General features: G+C 35.9%; 1 protein-coding gene across 9 annotated transcripts in view; it reads right to left on the bottom strand.

Moving 5' to 3' along the window:
* LOC123699981 (sodium/potassium-transporting ATPase subunit alpha) overlaps window positions 1–22,120 on the bottom strand; it is a 34,761-nt gene that overhangs the window by 5,761 nt on the left and 6,880 nt on the right. For 3 of the 9 annotated variants that reach the window (XM_045647044.1, XM_045647042.1, XM_045647043.1), the window contains exons 2-13: window positions 5,167–5,247; window positions 4,700–4,831; window positions 4,447–4,617; window positions 4,113–4,334; window positions 3,819–4,037; window positions 3,563–3,743; window positions 3,219–3,476; window positions 2,788–3,137; window positions 2,450–2,701; window positions 1,068–1,279; window positions 577–760; window positions 173–388 (exon numbers count right to left, since the gene is read on the bottom strand). In XM_045647044.1, coding sequence (XP_045503000.1) covers window positions 173–388; window positions 577–760; window positions 1,068–1,279; window positions 2,450–2,701; window positions 2,788–3,137; window positions 3,219–3,476; window positions 3,563–3,743; window positions 3,819–4,037; window positions 4,113–4,334; window positions 4,447–4,617; window positions 4,700–4,831; window positions 5,167–5,247 — 2,478 coding nt within the window. Of the gene's footprint in view, window positions 1–172; window positions 389–576; window positions 761–1,067; window positions 1,280–2,449; window positions 2,702–2,787; window positions 3,138–3,218; window positions 3,477–3,562; window positions 3,744–3,818; window positions 4,038–4,112; window positions 4,335–4,446; window positions 4,618–4,699; window positions 4,832–5,166; window positions 5,248–8,743; window positions 9,052–22,120 lie in introns of those variants that run through there. The other 6 variants (XM_045647049.1, XM_045647047.1, XM_045647048.1 and 3 more) reach the window with 4 other exon arrangements.

Raw genomic sequence — 22,120 nt, 5'->3', positions numbered from 1 at the left:
ATATTGAAATTCTGCAATTACATAAAGCACAAGTTCCATATCTTTATTGCTTACACATTGTTACTGTATTTGCTTATAGGGCGAAAACGTTATTGCGGTTAAAGATACGGCCTTGTGCTTTGCACACATTGGAAAATAGATTCAATATGTAAGGGCATAGAGTCGAACTTACCATGTCAGTTCCGAGATCGATGCAAAGGATGGTAACAGTACCAAGAGGCAGGGGAATGTCACAAAGGATAAAGGCGAGGAAGGGAGAGATTTCTGGAATGTTCGAGGTCAGAGTGTACGCGATGGACTTCTTGAGATTGTCGAAGATCAGGCGGCCTTCCTCCACACCGGTGACGATGGACGCGAAGTTATCATCCAGCAAGATCATGTCGGCAGCCTGATGAAAATATTGAAATTATACAGATAATATATGACTACCGTATCCATTCGAATTGACAAAGTGAAGTCAAAAAATTGGGATTTTTTTTTCTACACTTTCAACAATCAGTAAACTTTTAAGTTTGCATGTCTTTGTACTGAAATAAATGAAAAAAGTATTTTTCATATATTCATATGTGCACTTGCCTGTTTGGACACATCGGATCCAGCGATACCCATGGCAACACCGATATCAGCCTTCTTCAGAGCTGGCGAGTCGTTGACACCATCACCGGTGACGGCTACAATGGCGCCGAGACGCTGGCAACCCTCCACGATGATCAGCTTCTGTTGGGGCGATGTGCGGGCGAACACGATCTCCGTGTGATATCTGATTGGAAAAAAATGTTATAAGTACAAAAAATAATGAGACGTACATAATACACTCGTTGAAATAATGTATATTTAATGCAATTAAGGCGTCATAATATGAGAAAGTTATACGATGATAAACATTACTTTCAAAGTTCGTTAGAAGACTAATAACTGTTCTTGGCTCTTGAAGACATAGAATGGGTTGAACAAGTGTTTTTAAGGAATTTTAGTACTTGTAATATTTCAGGATATATTATAAATCATGGTACACATTTCGTGTTTAATTTGTTGTCATAATATGCCCAATTTCATAATGAACCTACTTAAGAATTTCATCCAGTTGGTCAGAGTTAAGATCCCTAAGTTCAGTTCCATGGACCACAGCAGCTTTAGCCTCCCTCGGGTTGACTTCAGATACCGGAATGTTGAGGCGGGCAGCAATGTCCTCTACCGTTTCGTTGCCTTCAGAGATGATGCCCACGGACTTGGCGATAGCCTTGGCAGTGATGGGGTGGTCACCAGTTACCATGATAACCTGTTGAAAATATAATTATTTGAAAATATAAATTTATAAAGGATAGAAAAAATTCGATCACGAGGCGGGACTTGAACCCGCATCCTTCGCGCCATTCCGGGGCGGATGCCTAACCAACTCAGCCACTCGTGACCCGCCTGAGCAATCGAATTTATTCTATCCTTTCAGTTTTATGTGTCTTAAGGGACACACCGCGCGCCATCTATTGAGATGATTTAACAACCATTTCAACCAATATGAAGCACTTTTCAGTGAATACAATATTGTAACGATGGAACACGACCTTTTCATGAATTTATATTTTTTGGTTTTTATGGCATTCAAATGCTTTATAAATATAAATTTATAAAGGATAGAAAAAATTCGATCACGAGGCGGGACTTGAACCCGCATCCTTCGCGCCATTCCGGGGCGGATGCCTAACCAACTCAGCCACTCGTGACCCGCCTGAGCAATCGAATTTATTCTATCCTTTCAGTTTTATGTGTCTTAAGGGACACACCGCGCGCCATCTATTGAGATGATTTAACAACCATTTCAACCAATATGAAGCACTTTTCAGTGAATACAATATTGTAACGATGGAACACGACCTTTTCATGAATTTATATTTTTTGGTTTTTATGGCATTCAAATGCTTTATAAATATAAATTTATAAAGGATAGAAAAAATTCGATCACGAGGCGGGACTTGAACCCGCATCCTTCGCGCCATTCCGGGGCGGATGCCTAACCAACTCAGCCACTCGTGACCCGCCTGAGCAATCGAATTTATTCTATCCTTTCAGTTTTATGTGTCTTAAGGGACACACCGCGCGCCATCTATTGAGATGATTTAACAACCATTTCAACCAATATGAAGCACTTTTCAGTGAATACAATATTGTAACGATGGAACACGACCTTTTCATGAATTTATATTTTTTGGTTTTTATGGCATTCAAATGCTTTATAAATATAAATTTATAAATTTATATTTATAAAGCATTTGAATGCCATAAAAACCAAAAAATATAAATATTTGAAAATAGTTAATTTTTTCAATGCTATTTACGTTATTGAAAATGTATTAGTAATTGTAATGGTAGGTGAAGTATTAAAAAAGTTTGAAAATAATAAATTGTTATGAATTGTCGAGTAACTGTAGTTATGCCAATTATTATATCTCACCTTGATACCAGCAGACCGGCATTTAGCGACAGCGTCGGGCACGGCAGCACGAGGAGGGTCAATCATACTCATGAGGCCGACAAAGCGAAGGTTGTCAATAGGGAAGTTGACGTCATCGGTGTTGAACTTGAAGCCAATTGGGTATTTGTCGGACGGCAGTTGCAAGTCGCAGAAACCGAGCACACGCTCGCCGAGACCACCGAGTTCCAAGTACGCATTGTTGAACGCTTCCTTCATTTCTTCATCCAAAACCTGAACAAAAAAAAACAGATTATACAAATATACATATTAAAAGTTATCAATCTTTATTAATAACAATTGATATGAAGTCACTGTACCTTTTCCTTGCCACCAATGAAAATAGTGCTGCAACGTTCCAAGATTCTTTCGGGAGCTCCCTTCATTACAAGCAGGTGGCGAGGGTCGCTGGGGTCATCGCTCTCATGAATAGACACTTGATATTTGTTGGTCGAGTTGAAGGGGATTTCGCACACTTTCTTGTTCCTTTTCCTGATAGACATCACATCTCCGAGCGCGAGTTCCATACATTTGAGCAGAGCAGCTTCTGAGGCATCACCGGCGACTTCCTTCTTCAAGATTGGCACGCCATCCTGACCACCTTTGAATTCGGCACGGTTGCACAGAGTTGCGATTTTAGCGAGCGCCTTGAAACCGGGGCTAGTGCGGTCTGTGGGGAAAAAAGTAATTCAATATTTATAGTTACAAACTGTTTTAAGTAAAATGTAGCGTATGTACAAATTTTACATACCATACTGAACTCCAGACTGATCTTCGGTGGTGTCAGCTTCAATAATCTGGTTGTCAAACCACATGTGAGCGACGGTCATTCTGTTCTGGGTTAAAGTGCCAGTCTTGTCAGAGCAAATAGTGGACGTAGATCCTAAGGTCTCGACAGCCTCCAAGTTCTTTACAAGGCAGTTCTTGGAAGCCATACGTTTGGCAGTGAGAGTCAGACATACAGTTACAGTGGCGAGCAGACCTTCAGGTACGTTAGCTACGATGATACCTGGAAGAGAAGAAAGTTAAAATTACAAATGCCTTTGATTTTAACAGCTATATAAGTTGGTCTTTGAATGTCACAATTTGTCTTACCAATAAGGAAGATGACAGCGTCGAGCCAATGGTAACCGAGGATGAATGCAATGAGGAAGAACGTAACACCGAGGAATACGGCAACACCAGTAATCAAGTGGATGAAGTGATGGATTTCCTTTGCGATAGGTGTCTCTCCGGTGTCCAAACCAGACGCCAATCCAGCGATACGACCCATGACCTGTAATATTATAAAGAATTAGATATATTTTGACATAAACATTTATGATAACATACAAGTGATAGATATACATACGGTATTATCACCACAGCAGATGACAACTCCCTTAGCAGTTCCTTCAACAGCGTTAGTAGAGAAGAAGGCCAAGTTCTTGGTTTCCAAAGGATTTTCGTTCGTAAATTCAGGTCCGCGGGATTGGGGCTCTGATTCACCAGTTAAACTCGAGTTGTCAACTTTGAAGCCGCGTGATTCGATGATACGAATATCAGCTGGGATCCGGTCGCCGAATTTGACCTATAAAAATATTATTTTTAGTATGTGATAAATCATTTCACACATTTATATCGTATTTCCAAACTTTAAATTTACCTCAACAATGTCACCAAGTACAAGATCTTCAGCACGCAGCGTTAACTTCTCTCCTTCACGGATGACGGTCGCAAACTGAGGCACCATGTTCTTGAAGGATTCCATGATCTTTGATGACTTGCTTTCCTGGTAGTATGAGAAGATACCCGTGACGATAACGACAGCTGCCAATACGATTCCGAGATACAAGTTGTCGTCTGAAGGTTCTTCTACCGTACTCGCCTTTAACAATTAAAAAGAGGTAAAATAATAAATGATATTTGAACCAAAAGAAGAAATTCATTATGTTTATGATCTGAAATTTTATCATGAATCTGTTTATTACTGTACTGACCTGGATTCCGTAGGCAATAAAGCATAGAATAGCACCAATCCACAGTAATAACGCGAAGCCACCAAATAGATTTTTACAAAACTTCACCCACTCGGGCGTCTGTTTTGGGGGTGTGAGTGCATTTGGACCATCTCGTTCAAGGTTTTCTTTCGCTTTTGCATGACTAAGGCCCTAAAAGACAAAGAAAATTATAAATCAAGTATAATTCACATTCAATTCAACCGATACAGTTTCAATACTTCACACCACTTACATTTTCTGGGTGAGTCTGAAATCTTTGGTAGAGTTCTTCGGGCGTTACTTTATGGTAGTCGATGTCCAATTCTTGTTTAAGATCTTCTAAGTCTCCAGGTTTCCGTTTCTTCGCAGGGGGTTTTCGCCGTGTCTATGGGGGATGCAATAAAAACAACGTAAATTTTATGACAATTCTATATCAACATCAAATAAAATAAGCACATTATTTTTATTAAATAAAAAACTAATAAGCAAAAAAATGTTATCATTCCACATAACATACAGTGACGTGGGGTATCATTATTGCAAACAATTGGCACATGAGTTTTTCATTATATCCAAATATATGCAATGATAACATTCGCCAATGGTATGATGAACAACATGCTTAAAAAATAAAGATCGACGATTGCATGCATGCAGTTGGAGCGCGCGCCGATCGTTATTTAGATGCGTTGAAATGACATGGTAATGCAAATTAAAAACCTTGTAATGTCCATCAGCTGTTCTATTATCATCCTTAATGGGGCCGATGGTGGCGACGCGGTACGAGTCGGTACGGCCATGCTGTAAACATAACTAGGGGCTAGACACAATCTACTAGGCGGCCCTAGGGCCATGCAATGGTACTAAGTGGTATGATAGTGACATGACATCGTATGATTCTAGACAAATGAAATAATACAAAATAGAATCATGCGTTATCAAATGACAAAAAATAACTGGCATTGCTCCCTTTAAATTAAAATAACATGAATTATTGTTCACGTGTAACAAATTTCAGAAACACCAGTTAGATTTTGCATACAAACAGAAACAATGAATTTGAGCAAAACAAATTTTCAAACGTGTAGCTAATTCGAGCAAACATGGTTGTAAGACTAATTTGAAATATAAATAAAATAACAATTTCATAATATGTATGTATTTTAGCCACCAGTGTGGGTACAATGGAGTGGTCGCAAGTGTAACCTTGGCGAGTGCTCTGTAGTCCTGCTAGGGATCACTGGCTCAATGGCGCTCAATTGAAATGAACTAGTTACGTGTGCGAACCTGAGTGCTTCTGTAACCACGGTCACATCACGCACCTACATTCATGCACGAGTTAGCATTCACTTTATTTTTTTTATTTAAGATTGAATTCAATAATGGTATATAAACCGAACTATTTCAATGCAAACGTTTTCAAACCCATTAGCTGCACCAAGCAAAAGTAACGAACCTACATTGGTGGTACAGTTTCTAAATGCGTCCTCGTCTCGTAAACAAGTCAGCCATCACCATCGATAATTGATAAACGTTTTCGTAGCGGCCCTCATTAAAATATGCTATGAATATCCATGACGGCGACCATTTCAGGTGAAACAATACAAGCGTTATAAACACACGCTGGTAGCCGAACATCGTTAAATATTCATTATTAAGTCACTTTGAAAAATGTCGGTCACAGCGGATGTAAAAATTTACCGCTTCATATGTATTTATGAAAAAATAAAATGCTATGAATCAAGTCTAGAATTAATTAAAACTACATTTCATGTTAGGAAATCTAAAAGTCGAAATGATTTAATATTTATGTGGTAGAAATGAAACAGAGCACGTTATAGGAAGGCGTGAGCTCCGTTACATAAGCTTGGGCCAGCACGCGTGCGCATTAGGTCCAACCCCCGCTTCGACCCTCGACATAAATAGCTAAAAGACAAGGTTGCCACCCCCGGACCCTAGCGACCGCATTCTATAATCTCTGTAAAGGTTAAACCGGAATATTCGATGGAAAATCGAATCCGGTTCTGCTCTGCACAAAACCGATTTCTTTGCAATTTAAACTGGAGATGAATGCATTTAGAGCTTTGGAATAATGACATCTCTTAACAAAAGAACCCTGTTTAATACGACCTTGTCTGGATTTCTATGCGATAAATTGACAATAGTAATAAACGGCTTTAGAACCGAATTTAGCATGATAAAGATAATAAGGTCTTACAGTAGATACTTATTTAATTTTATAACGAAATACAGATCGAGTTCGCAAAAAATTGAAACAATAACAAAGAGTCATCGATGTAAGATTCACTGTCATGGTCACGATCCGCTTTACACCGAAATTTTGTGGTTACTATCGTAGTAGCTATCGAAACATGTGAATGAGACAATTATTTTTAACTAATGCCGCGTCGCGACCAGCTGCGTTTGACGTCTGATGATATGCTTCCAGTGCCAAAACACTATTAGAATGCGCTCACGTGTTTTTGTTGGTACACTTTGTCTGAGAATCTATTCGATTTATCTATAGTTTAATTGGCCCAGAGAACAAAATAGTGGGAGGAAGTGATGTTCAGTACGTTTTAAATTTAAATGCATTTCCTTTTTATCAAGACCTAAACAATTGCAATAAAATTGAAAATACTCATTGGATGAAAATAAAAACATATTTATATCAGGTAAAATATAAAATTTGGGTGTACTGAACTGTAACTGATAATACGAGGTCACCTAAAGTGATATTTAGACGTACTTGAACTCTAATTAAAATGCAATATAAAATGATAAAGCATCAAGAACAATACATTTTTTATCAATCACTGCAAGCAATAAACGAAAGTCTATCATAATTATTTATAACATAATGAATAAGAAGAGGAATTCCCATGTAAGCATAATATTACATATTAATTGATAAAATAAAAAAAAAACTTAAGACAGTGTAGCACTCAAGACAAACAATAGAGATCAATTGACCCAGATTTACTTAGAACTCTTACAACTTCGCCCTTCTCTGTATAAAAACCGAATCATGCGTGTTATAATAAAAGAAGACCCTTGGAATAAAGGTAGGAAGTATATGCTATTTCCTCCTAATCTTAATTACCAGAAATATGATGGAAGTATTTTTTATTATTGATTTGAATGATTCCTATATCATCGCTTTCCAAGTTTCCCTGCATACTTCGGTTTATTCAATGTCCAGAAAAATTTTCAATATAATATGAGAGACAGTTCAATTATCCTGTAAGTCGGTTACGTAAGTCCAGCCGTTGAAGAGAGAATAATCAGATAATGATTTTTTCGGATAATAAAGGCCCAAGGACTTGGTCTAGCAACCTAATTGATGTGTGCGTGCTATCGTCATAAAGGATAAAGGAAATACTCCAATAGAGCGACGGCACTCTATGCGATTTAAATGACATAATGACAAGGCAATTTCCTAATAAACCTTCGGTGCTCTTACACTTACAATTCTCGGGCTCTAACCGCGGTCGCCTCCCGCGACTACCTGTTTAGTCACATCCTTCAGAACACCTTGGAAGAATTTATTCTAATAGACGATGATTTTAAACAGAAATGTTGTGTTCTAGAGCACCCATTGATGCTATTCCAATTACTTTTTGAAATTTCAAATTATTTTGTGACAATAAAGATTTTGAATTGAAATTGAAATTATCTCCGAATCGCTTCCTTGAAAGTAGGGTGTTGTCCATTTCATATCGATCTCATAAATTATTAATGATTTTTCAAGATGTGATCAATGATAACTACAACTATTCTCTGACAGAAATTTTGCGAATGTAGCAAAATAAATGATCATAACTAGTAAAGCGGCATATGAGAAAACCACAAAGCAAAGTGTCTCCTGCCGCACAGATCAATACGAGCCGTTACGCAACCCGGCCGGCGCCGTCTTCAACCTATTGCTCCATATAATATTTTCTCTAACAATTACAATTTTTTTGCAATCAAAACCAAAAGATTTAGAATATAAGAGGCTGATTAGATATGATGTGCCCTTTAAAACAATTGAATTGCTACATTCAAACTCCTAGTATGAATGCGTGCTCAAGCTAAGACTAGAATAAAAATGGTATTACACAAAAGAGCTTAAGAATAAAACGGAACTGATGATTTGTAAATGCAGGAATATTCACGTAGCAGATTATATGACAAAGTAAAAATGTAAAGCTTAAAACTCGCTATTAATGCTATGCGTTCGTATGCAAGTGTAGAGGAGACAAAAGAATTTAAACTACTCTAGGCAAACCATTCCTGCAAGCATAGTTGCACTCACCTCGCCCATTTTCGCTAGTCTTTATTGGAAAAGGCGGTTAAAAAAGAGCAAGCCGCCTCCTCGTAACGCCTGTGTTCTTCGATGGAGCGGAGTAGGATGTCCCTAGTTCTGCAAAAACGAAGACCTTTACGGTTCCCTCGTTCCAACGGAAAAACTTAAAAATGTGTGCGCTTTCACGTTGATTCGTCGCACGGCACTGGGGCTATGTCATCGTGATACGAAACTAAAACCCGGTATGAGAGGAGTGCAAACGGAAGGCGAAGGCACGGCTTTCGGCGGCCTGCTTCGGGCGGCGACTGACGATGGGAGCAGTGCTTATTGAGCCGACGGCGCACTGACGTCACACTGCGTCACGACGCCAGCGCCGCCACTGCCAGCGACGCGCGCAGCTCTCTGCGCGGCGCCCTCTGTTGCCGCACCGCCCGTACCGCCCACCCCGCTCGTAACCTTCCACAACCAGCCCGATGACAACCGCCACCGTTCAAATCCATTTCCTTTGCCTATCACCCCTTATCAAACTGTCAAATCTCGCCAACTCCCTATTTAGAATGTCATTTCATCAATCAAATGGCTATCAATTACCGACAGTAATTATTACAAGTTATACATGTCCTACCCTTACGTATATTCTGTAGTATTTTATAACTACATAGATCTAAATCTATCCGGAATTTTCCCTATTGTATTACTTACTTAATCATATTTCTTTGTTTGTCTTTACTGTTTTATGATCATTTAGGTATTCAAAGGCAATAAAAGATAAGTTTAAAAAGCTTAAATTTAAACGTCATTAAAAATACATTTCGCCTATAGAGAGTAAAATATTTTTAGAGCGTTTTTACGGCGAGTGAATGTTTTACGCGGTATTTTTATTACACTTGTATTATGATAATGTAATAAACTGAAAACGTAAAGAGATTTGGTTATTTTATTTCATAGGAATTCCTGAGGTATCTGAGGATATAGGCATCCGTACTATAGCTATAACAATCGCAAAACGCTTAACAGTAGTCATTTTAATTTTCTTGTTTTTAAAAACGTTAGCAAAATTATTTTACGTAGATTTATACATCCTCATTTATCCAATCCTTAGCTTTCATCTTGGAGATGGAAGGATATAAAAGAATACAGTACGTAAAACAGAAAAGGGAACACGGTCCCTCATTGTTAGAGGGGTATATTTTGCATAACATTCGTTTCTTTTTACAAGAAACAATTCATTTCAGGAATTTCACTGAATAATAAACCATACCTATGAAAATATATTTCAAATTCATTGAATTATATCCTTCATTTAAAAGAAGTATAATTTTAAATGGACACTGTTATAAAACTTATCTTTAGCATGAAATTAATTAAAAGAAACTGTAATGACCATGATTATGTCCAACTCTACTCTCATGATTATATTTCGACCTATATCATGCATTGTCATTAATGGAGTGTACCTAATTAGTGTACATAAATCGTAAGTTTCTGCAATACTAGGTGTGACACCTGTCTGATATTAATTTCCGGTGCTTGATGTCGCCCGGCTTCTCGTAATTACTCTACAGCAAATATAGGACATGAATTTCAGGCCGTTAGTTCGTCCACTCGGTCACGTAATACAGCTTAACGTTGTTTTTAACCGACTGCCCTGGAGCTTTAATCGTTAATGAGCGATCATAGGGCAAGATAACTCTATACTTCTGGTGATCGAAATTCGATCATAAACCTTAAAAGAGAATTTAAATGGACTCTACTATTAAACGAAGTAAAGGTGTTGAATAATTAATGGATTAAGGAGTAAATGTAAAATTAAATTCCATATGCAAGTGGACCGAATCAATAACGGAGCTATATTTCCCGAGTGCTATAAACTACGCATGCACCGCACGACCCGGGATTTTCCAAGCCGTAGGTCAGTTACGTCTTCTATGCGTCGCTTAACTTTTATCGACTTAATTTGCAAGCACTTGAGTTTAGCATAGCAAAGCATGCAATATGCATATTATAATTTTTAATTAAAGCGTTGTTCAAAAATTTTGTAGCACTTTGTATGAAACATTTAAGTTGCTCTTTTAAAATTAATTAAGCTTTAAGTGTAATATAAATTTAATATTTTAAAAATAAAAATGACCTATTTATGAGAAATATAGTATTTTATAACGTTACTTTCCAAGAAAAGATATTACCTAAATATTGCTCGATTACAGTAAAAATCCGATTTACTATACTGCATTAAGTATGCTCCACACAAATCAGAAGGGCTAGTCAGGTTCTGAATAAAACAGTAGAAAATTATGGTACATGTTAAAGTAGACAGGGGCTCATCAAAGTACAATAATTCCTAGGCGCCTATGCATTATGTAAGCATTAGTAACATTCGGAGTAGGGACATTCCTCCGGCACGGAGACCGGCTGATATGAAAATTCGTCGTCGGTTTGCGGGCGTGGGGATGGGAGGGACCGCGGTTTGGGGCAGGAGGCGAAGGCTCTATTTGGGTCACCCCGGGCGTCATTCTGCGATCAATAGCGGAGCCGGCGCGCGCCGCTCCCCCCGCCTGCGCCGCGCCGACGAATATCCAACGTGTCTAGCGACTAGCTGCCCCACCGACGTTCAAATTTATATTATTTTAAGAGCTATTACCGACTTGTTATTTTTTACATGTCACCGAAGATAATGATAGCTTAATGATAGGTTGACTTTACTGAATGTGAAATATTTTATGATATAACTTTTGGCTGGATTTTTTTTGTAGGTACATGGAAAAACAATGGCATTAGAGATAAGTAACATGGGTATATTTAGAGTAAAAATAACTTAGTACATAATTTTTTTTATAAATATAACTCGACTTACACTGAAATTGTTTTATTTCGCTTTAAAACCAACAACAAGCCCAAGTTCTTCCCAAATTTTAGGTCAGAGGAAGATTGACCGCCTAGCTAGCAGTCCAAAAATAAACTTTCATAAACCACTTTATAAGAAAAATGGAGCTATAAATCAGCGGTCAGCTTATTCTCAAGTGTCTCACATTTATTACAAGTGCCGAGAACGAATAATGAGCTATCGTCGATAAAGTAATGGGCGAGAACACTGTAGCCTTTGAGATTGGTACCCCAATTTAGCAAAGGGTACAAACTTAAAATATTATGAATATTCTGCTTATTTTATGCACGGTAAAACAGGTAGTAGGTCACTGCGATTTATTCAAAGGCCCATTTGCATTATATAACTGAAGTTTGAATAACTTTTTACATCAAGCAACAATTGATAAAAAACTTGTAGTAGATACGAATAAAGCTAGTTGAATATTCGCATAATTTGTATTCCTTTGAATTGTAAAGTTCTCATTTTTTACCAGGGGGTCAACGTCGACCTTTGAGATAGAAAAAAATAATGCTCTTCATAATTTGATGATGCTAAGATTATTTATCAAAATGAAACTGAGATAATAGTGATTTTCGTTTTTCTGACACAAAACAATTCATATGCAGACGAATTTTGTTGCATTTGTTTCTTTCAAAACACGAATACATGCCAGTAATGCGAAAAATTAACACAGATATGCAGAGACCATCTAAATAATCACAAACACACACTATTACGTGAAGACAAAAGCATTCCTTATAGATAAAACCAACAGAGATAATAAGCTGGCATCGGCAACCACGCCCTATCAGGAAGGCTGTTGTGTAAGTAGTAACTTAATACAGTGGATCCAAGTATTTAGTTACCAGTGAAAGAGCTGGAGATACACATATTTACACAAAGACAAAGCTACCGTGCATCCTCGTGGTATATGTCATCGTCGTATTTTATTTCTTAACATATAAACTCATTACTCATAGAATCCATACTAATATTATAAATGCGAAAGTAACTCTGTCTGTCTGTCTGTCTGTTACCTAATCATGCCTAAACTACTGAACCAATTTGCATGAAATTTGGTATGGAGATATTTTAATACCCGAGAAAGGACATAGGCTACCTTTTATTGCGAAATATGTGCCACGGGCGAAGCCGGGACGGACCACTAGTACAATATAAGAAAGAGCCCTTATAAGCAGTAGGTTAGAAGGTTAAAGCGAACGAACTTTTTATAATGAATATTCAAATACGTAATGTGTAAATTCCCAAAAGCAAACCTAACCTAAACCATAACCCTACACCATAACACTTGTTTCAAAAATAACTGAATACTATGTCGAAATAGAAGGTAAATGGCGAGTGGTGACGTAAGCTACCGACTAGACTTGATGCCAAAACGTGGCCATAAAATTCCTAAATCTGTATCGAAAATTCGGCATAATTTAAAGTATCATACCACATTGCTTACTATAAACATGTACTAAGCTCCAACGTCATATTTAACATTCGCAACGTGTTCTATAAACATAAGAGGATTACAAAGATTACGGTAAATCATACAAAATTTTCTTGCAGTAGGAATATTGTGTTTAGTCCGAAGCTTTTATTTTATAATGATTAGTTATAAACATATAAGAATTACTTGTGTTGTGCGATTGCATCTATACTGTATACAGATTAAGTTCGTCTCAATCCAATCTCAGTCAGGCCTACGCCACTCCGAACCGCTTCAAAGAGGTTACGAGTGTAGCACCAAGGTAGCACCGCAGAATCCGCTACGTCAGTCTCAGTTTGTATATCAATATTGGATTATTTCAAGATCGTGCGCGGAGTGCGTGTGCGGGAGAGAAAATGTAATAATGTGATGATTCAATATACAATAGACATCATGTATGGCGATAGATACTGATAAATTTGATTTATCTATACAGCAGCGTAAATTCTTTATTTTATGATTGTATTGTAACAAAAGATGAAAATAAAAGGCTGGGTAATGTTAGTTGAAAATCTTTGCTTACTATAGACACGTGTGAATTATTGCTCTCAAGCAGTTATTTCATATTTTCCTAAATAAAAATGAATTCAACCATACTTAATTGACGACTGAACTGAATAATTTTGGACATAAATAAAATATGCGTGAATTGCAATTTAATTTTAAATAAAATTATGCTTTTTATTTAGAAATAGGTACCTCCTTAGATTTTTAATATTGAATAATAAAGGGGCATTAATGGTAAGCAGCATTTAATACAACCTCAACACGTGCTACGCTCTTTGTAGATAGGTACTTTTAGTAGTGCAGTCGTAAATTCTTCAAAGAAACTACCATTTCTGCTCAGTATATAAAGTAGATACATATTACATACGCTTACACGTGTATCTATCGGGGAGGCATTTCGGTCAATGAAATAATATTATAAGTTGAAAGCTAGAGTACCTATATAAACAGTGCACGTCACGGCCGTTGCTACGCCGATTTTGTTGATTCACTCGCATTTCATGTACCGACGAAGGCGAAGATGAGGAAGTTTATTAGTATGCAACAACAAATAAGATTTATAGTTCAAAGAAATTAGTTATATAAAAATTGCGCACGTCTCTACGATGAAATTTGTGTACCGCATCAAATCAATTTTTTGAATAATATTTATGAGAATTTACATCTACAGAGCCGTCTTAAATCATTATTTTTTCGTATAAATTCATTGATTTGTTACTCATATTAGTCGACGAGCATACATTCTTCATACCATAACTTTATCGCTAGTTTTAATGTGTAATCGGGTCACTGTCAAATATAATGTTTTATTTTAACGCTACTTTCAGTAATTACTAGCATTCAGTTTAACAATTAATGACTGCAGATAAAATAACAATAAAATTTTATCGTAGCACATGAGATATGTGGTATTGTCTCAAAATGTAGTATTGTACCTATTCTCATACATTTGCATGCACTGCACTTTTTAATATTGTGTTCATATGTATTACAATGAACATTTAAATAGCGTCACATACAATAAAATGTTCGAGCTGAATACAGTAACAACTAATATAAAGCCTCGAAACGAACACTCCGGTGTCATTTGATACTTGCGGTTGAGTGCTATAGGTATAAATTACGAGTATACAATGAAGTATTGCAAGCTGATTAGCTCCATCGGTGATAAGTCTCCTGAACGAAACCTCAATACGTCAGTAATTAATGATACGGATAGAACAAAGCATAAATGATACATAATGCATACCTTGTAGTGCTTTAGTTATACTGCAGACTTTGACTAAGCAATAGAGCGCAGTCGCAAAATGCGTTTTCAACTGGGGTAAAGTTGAATGCTCTTCTTGGCAATTGATTAAAGCACTGTAAGACAGAGCTGAGAATGCAATGCCAAGTCACGTGCAATATCTACAGAATTTGTTATATTTTTTCCAAACCAGGGCATAATTCTATTACAACGTTGCCAAGAAATCCTGTTAAGATCTTGCTTAATGTAAAGGTGGTTCATTTTATGATTTGTATTTCACATTAATGCAATAAAAATATCAAACTAAATTCTGAGTCAAGCCATCCATAATACGTTTGTTAGTAGATAGTATATTTTAGTAAGTAGTAAAACGATTGTATGGTTAGTAGGTAGTTATATTTTAGAATATAATATTATTGAGAACACATGAATTTGGCACATGACCGGGATTTGCCTTAGTGATGTCGGGGGAATTTTACGTAACGAAAATTTAACAGTGATTCAGCAAGAGCTAAGTGCACGCGAGAATTGCCGTGCTCGACATAATTCAATTATAAACTCCGGTCCGTAGCAAAGGTATTTATTGTACGGGATATGCTTAACCGGATACTAAATGTTATTGTAATTGAGGGTATTTTGAACCCATTTTGGAAGAAGAATCTTCTTAGTTCTCACATAGCATGACCACTAAATAAGAAAACCTTTGTTAAACATAACGGATAAATATTTAGGCCGATAAAATTATATGAAAAGTATAAATCAAGCGGTTTTTGCGCTACAAACTATCTACTTCGGTAAAATCTCACGACCATTTATTTAATGTATTTATTATATCCCTATACACATCCATGTATTGCGAAAGTGATATGAATTGGTTTATCTATTACTGGATAACACCAGTGAACACCGCTCGAAGCCGTGCGGGCTGCTGGCCACTGCGATTTCCGTTCCTGACACCAGTTCAATGACCACTTCGCAGCCCTAATTTATAAGTTATATAATTGATCGAAAAATGATAAATCACTGAGATCTAGGACCATACCTTTTTCATTCGTTCGGTCAATTAACTATTAATAGTATTAGGTATCTACAATTATTAATTCATTATTAACGGCAATGATTTGGATGTCTGTTTCAAATATATAATACAACTCATAATGTCACATTAAATTAGGATTACGAGCTAATTCAACTATATATATACCTACCTAGATAAAAAAACACGGAAAGTAAAAACGATGTCCTCCACGTAATAACTTAGGTCGGGAGTGGTCGTCACAATAATTGAAGCCAGATTAAATACGTCGATGTCGACCTTCTCTTCATTATTCTATTATTATCTTTTATGTTATTAAACGTACTCCACGGTTCCAACATTGTAACGATTTCATTCATAAATTGTATGTTTTACAAACGTTATGTTCCAGTGTTGATATTGTAATCAATTACTTTCAGAAAATGGAAGACCACCCTCTTCGAATTACGAATTCAATTTGTTTTCATAAATATTGTTTGATAACTCAAACATTTAAACTGTACCTATCATAATTTGTTTTTGTAATTAAACAAAATTTTCTCCTATTTGTAGAAATCTCGAAGATTTAAATTCTCTGACTGTATATGTATATACCGATACGTAGACAAACGTTACTTAGAAGTTTTCTCAAAGAAACTCAATCTTTCTCTTCTGGAATTTGTCAAACTAGAACTGACTACAAAATTTTCCATTCTAAACCATGGGGTTTGCTACGAACCGGTAATTACCGACATGACCGTTTCATGTTTCGGCTACGTTCTTTCCTCATTATGCTTTAATCCAAGCAACTACACAAGATTGCGTGTGGGCGTGCCGTATGAATGAAATTTGCGAATGACTCTCCGACATCATTAAATCATTTAGTACCTGCGGTATCCAGTTTAAACTAATAGTAATCTTCAAATAACATAATGATCGGTTCTCAAACACATAAGTGCTTGCCTGAACTATTCTTGGAACGGATTGATCTTCGAAAATCTAGATCAATGTGTGCCCAATAACTTCTCGATATTAGATGCTATAATGATGAGTCATGGCACAGGAAAATAGTTATGAAAACTTTTATATCGCTGTATATTTTTTCTTCAATAGTTAAAAGCTTGTAAGGAATTAATTCCTACTACTAGGTACCTACATATTTGTTAATATTTTCATATTTAGTTTTTCATTTCTCGATATTTATGAATTTCTCTCCTGAATGTTATATTATTATGATGAATTTCTCAAACCTTTGTAGAATCATATGAACTAAAGTTAGAATTCTCAGTGCTGATGAAAAGCGACGCTCTCGGCTCTATATTGCGTATCAAACTTTGAAATTATATAGTTGTACAAATAGGAATATTAGGAAAATTACAAACTCAATTTAATTTAGGTAGTTTAACCCTAATACCACATACATAATTTTAAATGAGTTTAATATTACCCCAAATATTATTCTAAATATGCGATTCGTGAGAGGATAAAATAATTTTAAAAAGGCAGACCTTATTTAATTTAATAATCCCGGAGGGCAGCATATTTCTGCTCTCGAGTCCAATTTCAGTTTCAAATAGTGCTTTTGTTAGTGGCAGTCATACTTCAGTCATAGTATGCATGAGAGCAAACGTCGGAGAAATGTATGTATTTCATTGTCTGCAAAATATATGACAAGAAAATATACTCTATGATTGAAACAATATAGAAAATAGTAGAAAGTCTACCACGCAGTATTATGATTTCGATGACATGTTTTGTAATTTGTGTACGAACAAACGTGTACACTTCAAAGCGCAAAGGAAGCAATAACGCTCGTGTTGAATGCAGTGACAGCACAAAGGAGATTCACATCAAAGACATTACTCTTGCGCATTGCAGTAAAATCTGGACATATCTAATATCAACTTCACATTGAATACCCAGGATTGGTCAAGGAATTACATTAAGTCAACATCCTTATAAAGACTTTCTCCTATTAATTCGAAATGAGTCATTGAAATAAATTATTTTTAACAATAATAAGTTTATCTGAAACCTGAAATAAGTAGGTGTTAGCAAGCAAAGGCACGTGAGACAGAGAGTGGCGTGTAAATAGTTAATACATTGCTTGAAACTATACTTACCTACGTACATTATCATTTCATACTGAAACAGGTTTACAATAATTATGATAAGCTACATAATTATAACAGCTCATTTATTATTAATAGATAATTCTATCAGACGACAAATTGAGTGAACTCGAAGTTGAACGTATTGATTATAGAACTCGGAAATGAGTTCATCGGGAGGAACTGAACTTCTCTCTCAGTAGATATATAATATATAAACTCGTTTTATCGTCTACGTTGGAATTGAAATTCATTTTGAATGGAAAATTTGATTCCGCTCTGAATATTCATGCAAAACTTGAACGAGATACGGCTTTCTGGGCTAATTCGAGTTCTACTACAGCCACAATTGTATTCTGTTGATCCACCGACCTACATGTTAACGTTAAAACACTTTTCAATAGCCCATAAAAACTGAATGGAAATAAACAAAAATATGTCATAGAATATTCAAAAAATAATGTTGCATTTAAAGCGTGGACAGGCTTTGAAATTTTCCAACAAAAACGTTGCATAAACATGCAACGAGTGGTGGCAAAAGAGACCAAAACAAAACTGTCAAAGGAAACTGTTTCACCACAACAACCACAAGTGCCTTCTGGCTTCCATTATGAAGTATAATTGAAGTGCTTAAAAATTTACAGACAAAGTAATTTGCTCTAATCACGTGAACTATGGTATAATAATATATTACTAAAGGTAACCGTATTATAAAATGTTGAAGATAATGGTAATCAAAGGGTGAATTCGTATCTAATTAGCCAGGCCAAGCTTATACAAAGCTTCGTCAAATATAATTTATTTGAAGTAGCCTAGAGTGTACTGATAAATTGTTCAAAAATTTTAGCACGAAAACAAAATTTATACCACAGATGTAACATTCAAACTGTTACGCAACTTTAACTTGTATAAAATCTTTGTTATATAACTTCTAGTCTAGTTACATAAGAAAGGCAGCCTAATCGATACTACAGAGCTGCTCCATGTTAGGGCCAATGTACGGAAAAGCTCTCTAGGAAAAATGCGTCTGTTGGCACCAGCCAATGTTGTATTATAATATGAAATATCTGTTACATAAAATATTCATCTTAAATTTAGCCGTAAAAATCTGCTTGAGCTTGCGATTGCATTTTTATTGCAGCAATTTTCAGTATAAACGAGACATAAAAGGCATTTTAATACCCTTGAAACTATTAAAAAAGTTTCTACGTACTTAAATATCATGAATTGGTATATTTTTCATGGCAATACTTTTTAACAGTTTATAGCCTTTTGTGTATCCAATACGATTAATATAATATGAGCATATTCTTTCTGCAGATAGCTATATGAGTACAAAATCATGCTCTTTCCCCTAAATGTACTTCTGTCATTCTTTATTGATGTAGGTAAATCATTTACTTTATCAACACCACCCGTGTGCGCCTCATTGGCGCAGGTAGCAATGTCAATATTCAGACGCGACATCGCAATACGGCTTAGATAATATAGGGTATATATATTGCCTCAATTTTCCTCCAAGGACATTCAGTCCCTCTTACCCCAGCGGCATAAAGACACGTAATACACTCTTATTTGCGCAATATATACCGTGTAAAAGGAAGGAAGTATTGACGCAGAACGTTTTGAAAGATACATTACTTATCCACTTTGAAGTTGTACAAATGGGATTAACGTGAATACTGACATATACCTATTTTGTTACTGGGTTAATAGGTTGGACAGTGATGTATGGTCTAAATCTATAATATAAAAAAAATGAATCCCAAAATGTGTTGGTAAGCGCATAACTTGAGAACAGCTGAACCGATTTCTTTAATTCTTTTTTTATTATATTCCTTGAAGTACGAGGATGGTTCTTATGTAGAGAAAACGTAAATATGTACCACGGGCGAAGCCGGGGCGGACTGCTAGTGGTCAATAAATATTAATTCTAGTGTGCAGACAAGATTTAATGTACGTGATATGAATTTAAATGGAATGCTAATTGAGGATACATTGCTTATAAACTCGTCAATACATTGGCTTAAAATATAATACATTTGTACAAAGAAATTAAACATATTTTTTTATTCGCATCGAAGAAATTCTACTGATACATTTGTTAACTACGAAATTAAGTACGATAATTAAACTTTTAGATAACGAATAATTAGAATTTTTTATATAAACGGTACTACCTTTACCTTACGGTAACCTTTTATTACTCAAATTCTCATAAGATATTTCATGTTCAAAATAAATGAGCCTTCCTGTTTTTATTTATGATTTATTTACATTGAAAAAAATTATATACATAATTACTACTTTTATATTTAAATAACGAGCAAGTTTTAAAAATGATTGCGACGTGAAGCAGGACGCGCATTATTATTTAGATAAACAAGTTGAGTATGATGTTGGATAAACATTGAATATATTTTAAAATAGTACAGTCAGTAAGCATATCAAATTTTCATTCAAGCTTTTAATTTTTGTCCATCTTTAATGTTCGTATGTAAGATTTGTAAGACGCCGTAGTATTGAGTCTACGCCGTAGTACCTTACACACTGCCTTGGACGGTTTCACGTAACCCAGATAACCAACGTGTCAATAAGTGATGCTAATCTAAACAGAATGCTATAATGAATTGTGTTAGCGACATAATCACTACTAACGCATTTGACCTTAGCATGCGCATTAGTGTCATCCCGGGCAGTTACAGTGGTCGATAGCTGAAGAGATTTTCCGCGTATGGCTAGCTATCCGAATCGGGATAAATATCGTTTGATAGGTAACCTATACCTTAATATTATATTCCTTTATATTATACTAGCTTTCCACCCGCAGCTTCGCCCGCGCAGTCAAAGATAAACCCGCATAGTTCCCGTTCCCGTGGGATTTCCGGGATAAAATCTATCCTATTTCCCGGGGTAAAAAGTAGCCTATGTCCTTTCTCGGGTACCTATTAAAATATCACTATACCAAATTTCATGCAAATTGGTTCAGTAGGTAAGGCGTGATTGAGTAACAGATAGACAGACAGTTACTTTCGCATTTATAATATTAGTATGGATTTAATTCATAAAAGAGATAATAGGGCAATGACAGATAAAGTACCTTGTCATAATTGAGAAATATCCTCGTATTATGAAATGGCAAATAAAGTACATTCCTATTGTACCTACAATTCATGTATTCAAATCTTTTTATGCTCATAATTTTAATCATATTGATATTAATTTTCAGTTATATTCTTTCGAGAATCATGCAAAAGCTGTTCACATCGGATAAGTCTCACTCAAGTACACGCCTAGCCGTATAAGACCAACGTCAAGAATATAAAACCGTATTGTTCTCATTCGTTGAATGGAAGTGCCTGAGGCTAGAATATCTTACGCAGCAAAGAGGATTCTTCGCATCTACCTTTTTCTGGAATATAATTCAGCCAACACCCGTCAGTTACATATACTAAAAGGAAATTTCATAAGCATACGTATTGCTTGCTTTTACATTACATAGATATCTGTAGATTGAACACTTATGGGAAATATTAGTTTTGTACATGTTTTAGGTATTTAGCACTCAAAAAACTGTTGGCCATGCGATTTTGCGTGCTATTTAAATAAGAAATTATCTATACAAATTGCTCTTTGTTAAGTGGCATACACAGAGTTATGACAAAAATGGTTTTCCCCAGCCTGAGTAATCAATAGCTCAACATTAAAACGTAATGAGAGTTTAATGTTAATCTACCTGCCCAGGGCGATAGCGCCCAATATATCCGCCGTATAAAATGTAATTTGTATCGACCCCGGCACTTTCGACGGAATTAATCTGCAAAGTAAACTGACCTTTGCTACTAATTGATTCTACTCGGCCACTCATGAAGATACCTAAATAAGCAAACAATATCTTAATTAAATCAACACTTAAGTTGATGAACCACCATCAAGCAGCCGTGTGAAGTTCCACACTCAAGCTTTATTATTAAACCCAAGTTCTATTTCAAGAAAATGCCACGTTGGCGTCACCTTTGACATTTCATACCGGAATACTTGCGCTGTAAACTTGTAACAATAGGTTTACGAGTATTTGCCAATAAATGCACGTTACGTAATTTACATAATGCATAATTTTCATTGTGAAGTATCTATCCCTAATCC

This window comes from Colias croceus, chromosome 18, assembly GCF_905220415.1.
Source record: "Colias croceus chromosome 18, ilColCroc2.1".
NCBI lineage: Eukaryota > Metazoa > Arthropoda > Insecta > Lepidoptera > Pieridae > Colias > Colias croceus.
Note: the sequence above shows the minus strand (reverse complement) of the source record. Positions and strands in the feature narration are given on the sequence as shown.